Source organism: Apium graveolens, chromosome 5, assembly GCF_009905375.1.
Source record: "Apium graveolens cultivar Ventura chromosome 5, ASM990537v1, whole genome shotgun sequence".
Lineage (NCBI taxonomy): Eukaryota > Viridiplantae > Streptophyta > Magnoliopsida > Apiales > Apiaceae > Apium > Apium graveolens.
This window is the reverse complement of record NC_133651.1, coordinates 193,539,810-193,544,639: the sequence shown is the minus strand read 5'-3', so window position 1 is coordinate 193,544,639 and position 4,830 is coordinate 193,539,810. Positions and strand designations below refer to the sequence as shown.

Below are 4,830 nucleotides of genomic sequence, written 5' to 3'. Positions count from 1 at the left end.
GATTTTTTGTGAAGTGTTCAGGAGTGTAACAAAAAAAATATAAATAAATAAATAAATAAACAAAAACCCCGTGGGATGATTTCGCTAACTACGGTACACAAACTCCCTGATTGTTGTGAAAGAGGATAGGTTTGTCTTGACTTATGTCATGGTGTGTATGTCATAAACGTTTAGTCGTGTTATTTTGTCGTTAAATCTAAATCATTGTTCTCAGTTCTATGGCTACTCATAACAACGCCTTGAAGGAAATGGAGGAAAGTTTTGCATCGATTAGGTTGGAGGATGAAGAGGAGGGAGGGCTGATGTATGCAGGTGATTCGACGGAGATCAGTTCAGAAATAGATGTAAGGTGGTGTTTGGTTGGTCGATTCTTAACAGATTCTCCAATCGATTTCAAGGCAATGCAACACAAAATGGCGTCTCTCTCGAAACCGGGGAAGGGAGTTTATGTGAAGGCTCTTGACAGATACATATTCATATTTCAGTTTTACCATGAAGTAGATATCAAGAGGGTGATAGAGGGGAGTCCTTGGACCTTTGGATGTTTCCAGTTAGTGTGTGAAAGACTAAAACCAGGGGATGATCCTCGGTCCTTGCCGATTAACAGGTTAGATATATGGGTGCAACTTCATAATATGAGTCCGGGTTTTATGTCGCAACGTGTGGTACAGGATATTGGAAATTATATTGGAAGCTATGTTGAAGGAGATGGAAACAACTTCATCAGAGTATGGAGGGAATATTTGCGTGTTCGAGTTACGATACCATTAGATAAGCCCCTCAAGAGGAGAATGAAGTTGAAAAAGTCGGAGGACAACTGGTGTTGGGTGAATTTTAAGTACGAGTCCATCCCTACCTTTTGCTTCATTTGTGGCTTAATGGGACACAACAAAAAATTTTGACATAAAATATTTGATATGCCATTGGAGAAGATTGAGAAGCCTTACGATATATGGATGAAAGCTGAGCCACGAAGGAGAAACCATACGATTGGGTCGAAATGGTTACGACATGGTATTCAATTTCAGGGAGAAAGTCCGGTAAACGACATGGGGAAAGTGGTCTGAAAAAATGGAGGCGGGATTGATGTTCAAAATAAATCTAATCCCTTATTTTCAGGGGATCAGATAATATCTATTGAAACAAATTGCATGAATGAAGGGTGAGGATATGCAGGAAGTGATAAAGTTGAAATTACGGGGAGTAATTCAAATCTGGTAGAACAAGGTCGAAAAGCAAACTTGGCGGCAAATAATCAAGTAGGTACTGGGCTTAATAAAAATATAGATTGTGGGCTTCAAGTTATAGACCCAAAAAGACGAAGGGTGGAAGATACTGTAGGTGATGGGCCGAGTTTACAAAATAGCGAATTGGACATCACAATGTTGGACTTCTAGGAAGCCAATGAAAAGAACCAAAAAAACGGGTTAACGGCGGGTGCTGCAGTGTAAGCCCGCCTAGAATCATGAATGTTATGAGCTAGAACTGTCGAGGTATAGGCCTACCCTCGAATATTCAGTTCCTTAAAGACGTGGTACATCAGGAGAGACCTAACTTTATCTTCTTATGCAAAATGCTGGATAATAAAGGGAAGATGGAGAGGGTTAGAAGAGCTATAGGGTTTGATGGTTCAATAGCAGTTGATGCAGTTGGTAGGAGTGGAGGATTGGCATTTTTCTGGAGAATAAAAGATCAAGTTCAGCTGTATAGTATGTCCAAGAATCATATTGACGTTGAAGTGTGTATTGATAACAAAGCTAGGTGGAGGTTTACAGGGTTGTATGGTGAGCCGGACAGACAGCTTCGAAGAAACACATGGGATTATTTATAGACTCTTGAAAGGGATTCGAATTTGCCTTGGTGTGTTATGGGTGATTTGAACAATGTTCTTTCGCAACAAGACAAGGTGGGTGGAGCTCCATATCCAAGTTGGCTGGTAGAGGGTTTTAATGAAGTTGTGAGGAAAATAGGGTTGATTGATCTCGACTTAGTGGGGCACCAGTTCACATGGGATAGGGGAAGAGGTACGGATGCATGGACTGAAGTTAGATTGGACTGTGCAATGACTACAGCTTTGTGGTTAACATTATTCTCTGAGGTAAAACTTTATAATTTAGAAGGGACATCTTTAGACCATAGCCCTATTTTATTGGTTCCTGAAACTATCACAAGGTCGGTAGTCCGTAGAAGTTTCAAGTTTGAAAATGCATGGTTAACTGAACCTATGTGTCGTCAAGTAGTGATGGACAATTGGGAGTCGATGGCGGATAGTGACATTAAAGAGAAGATTAGATATTATGGTGAGAATTTGCAGGAATGAGGGAAGGAGATAACTGGTAAATTCAGCTCTCGTATTAAAGAGTATAAGTCTGAGATGAAAAAGCTTCGAAAAGGTAGAGATAAAAGATTAGTTCAAAAGTATAAGGAGTTAAAGGGCATGCTGATTCGTATTTTAGAACAAAGAGAGATTTTTTGGAGACAACGGTCTAAGCAACTCTGGTTACACTCCGTAGATAAGAACAGCAGATACTTTCATGCGTCTATATCAGCCCGAAGAAGAACAAACCAAATAACTCGACTGAAAAATAGTGAAGGACAGTGGGTTAATTGGGATGATGGGTTAGATGAGCTTATTACGGAGCAGTTCAAGCATTTATTCACTGCTACGCGCACGAACTGATAGGATGTGATGGAATGTATAGATTCAAAGATTTCGGAGGACCAAAATGTAGAATTAATTCGGGAGGTGACAGAGGAAGAGGTGAAAGCTGCTCTTTTTCAAATGGACCCGGACAAAGCTCCAGGCCCTGATGGTATAACATAAGCCTTTTACCAAAGACATTGGTCGATTATTGGCAAGGATGTAGTCCAGTTAGTAAGGAATTTTTTCCATAATGGAAGATTGCCAGCGGATTTGAATGAAACAAATGTAGTTCTATTTCCGAAGAAAAAGAGCCCGATTTATATTGGTGATTTACGTCCTATTTTGTTATGTAATATGTTGGTAAAAATCATCACAAAAGTATTGGCGAACCGCATAAAAAACCATATTGGATGGGGTAGTAGCTGAAAATCAAAGTGCGTTTATTCCGGGGAGATTGATCACGGATAATGTTATGGTGGGTTATGAGATGGTTCACTACTTGAAGAGAAAGCGAAGGGGAAAAAAAGGGTTCATGACGCTTAAAATAGACATTAGTAAGGCATATGATAGGATTGAGTGGGATTTTTTACGAGCTCTTATTAGTAAAATGGGATTTACTAATTGGTGGGTTCAAGTGGTTCTCAGTTGCGTTCATCAGTTAAGTATAATATTGTACAAGTTGTCAACAAAATGGGGCCAGTCATTCCATCTCGGGGGCTAAGAAAAGGGGATCCCTTATCCCCTTATCTGTTTATTCTATGTGTGGAGGGCCTATCAGCTTTACTTTGTAAGTACGAAGATAAACAACTCATTGAAGGTGTTCAAGTATATCGCAATGCTCCACGTATAAATCATCTATTATTTGCTGATGATAGTTATTTATTTAGTATGGCTACGGATTCAGTGGCATTGAATAAGTTAGATTTGTTGCAAAGTTACGAGGACGCCTCAGGTCAGCAGGTAAATCTCTCAAAATCCTCTGTGATTTTTAGCACTAATATGGATCAAGGTAGTAGAGACAGGTTGTGTCAAGTTCTGCAGATGAAAGAGGCAGGGGAGGAGACTAGGTACTTAGGCCTGCCAAATATGGTGGGGCGAAACAAAAACAAAGCGTTTGTATACCTAAAAGATAAAATGATGCAGCGTATGCACTCGTGGAAGGAGTATTGGATATCACAATCGGGGAGAGAGGTGCTAGTTAAACATGTGTCTCAAGCAATCCCAGTTTATGCTATGAGCTTATTCTTACTGCCAACGAACATAACAAAAGATTTTGAGCGGCAAATCTTGAAATATTGGTGGGGTTTCAAGGATAATGGCAAGCCTGGTATTCACTGGATGAATTGGGAGAAGATGAGTAGGTATAAGATGAATGGGGGGTTAGTTTCAGAGATTTTAATAGTTTTAATCTTGCCCTTCTCGGAAAACAAGGTTGGCGATTCATGACGGAGCCTAACAGACTATCTAGTAAACTCTATAAAGCTAGATATTTTATAGATTATCATTTTCTCCAATCAAAGCTTGGTAACAACCCTAGCTTCATTTGGAGAAGTATTTGGGAAACCAAACATGTTGTAAGTGCAGGGGCTCGATGGAAAGTGGGGAATGGGAAAGAAATTACTATTTTACACCAGCCATGGCTCCAGGATGGGACAAACCCTTACATCACATCTGAATTGCAGGGATTAGGAAATGCCACTGTATATTCACTTAGAACGGAGGATGGTCAGCACTGGGATAAAGAGATTTGCAGGATTTATTTAACCAGCGTGATCAGGAGTGTATATACAACACTCCAGTATGGTGGTGAAGGTGAAATGGACATGTTATACTGGAATGAGGACATGACTGGAGTATATACAGTTCGTAGTGCTTATCGATTGATTCACTCTCAAAAGGAGCTGAGTTTCTCGACTGATAGTAATGAGATTTGGAAGCTGGTATGGAGAATTAAAGCCCCTCCTAAGGTATTGAATCATATATGGCGTGCGTTAAATTCGTGTTTACCAACACGTGTGAATTTGCAGTTTAAAAGAGTTCAAGTTACACCATTATGCCCAATATGTAATGGTGAAGCAGAGACAGTAATGCATGCTCTAGTAATCTGCCCGTTTGCTAATTCATGTTGGAGACAGCGAGATGCTACATATCAGAATGCGGAGATTATTACGTTTGTCAGATGGCTG

General features: G+C 40.0%; 2 protein-coding genes across 2 annotated transcripts; both read left to right on the top strand.

Moving 5' to 3' along the window:
* The first annotated feature begins 218 nt into the window (after positions 1-218).
* LOC141660543 (uncharacterized) lies at positions 219-902 on the top strand. The gene has a single exon (XM_074467538.1). It carries the CDS (start codon positions 219-221, stop codon positions 900-902), a length of 684 nt encoding a protein of 227 aa, XP_074323639.1.
* A 965-nt stretch (positions 903-1,867) lies between these two features.
* LOC141660542 (uncharacterized) lies at positions 1,868-2,320 on the top strand. Its single transcript, XM_074467536.1, has one exon. The coding sequence runs from the start codon at positions 1,868-1,870 to the stop codon at positions 2,318-2,320; it is 453 nt and encodes a 150-aa protein (XP_074323637.1).
* The last annotated feature ends 2,510 nt before the right edge of the window (positions 2,321-4,830 follow it).

Excerpts from the sequence above, each read along its gene's own strand:
- LOC141660543 (XM_074467538.1), top strand. The coding sequence starts at position 219 with ATGGCTACTCATAACAACGCCTTGAAGGAAATGGAGGAAAGTTTTGCA.
- LOC141660542 (XM_074467536.1), top strand. The coding sequence starts at position 1,868 with ATGGGTGATTTGAACAATGTTCTTTCGCAACAAGACAAGGTGGGTGGA.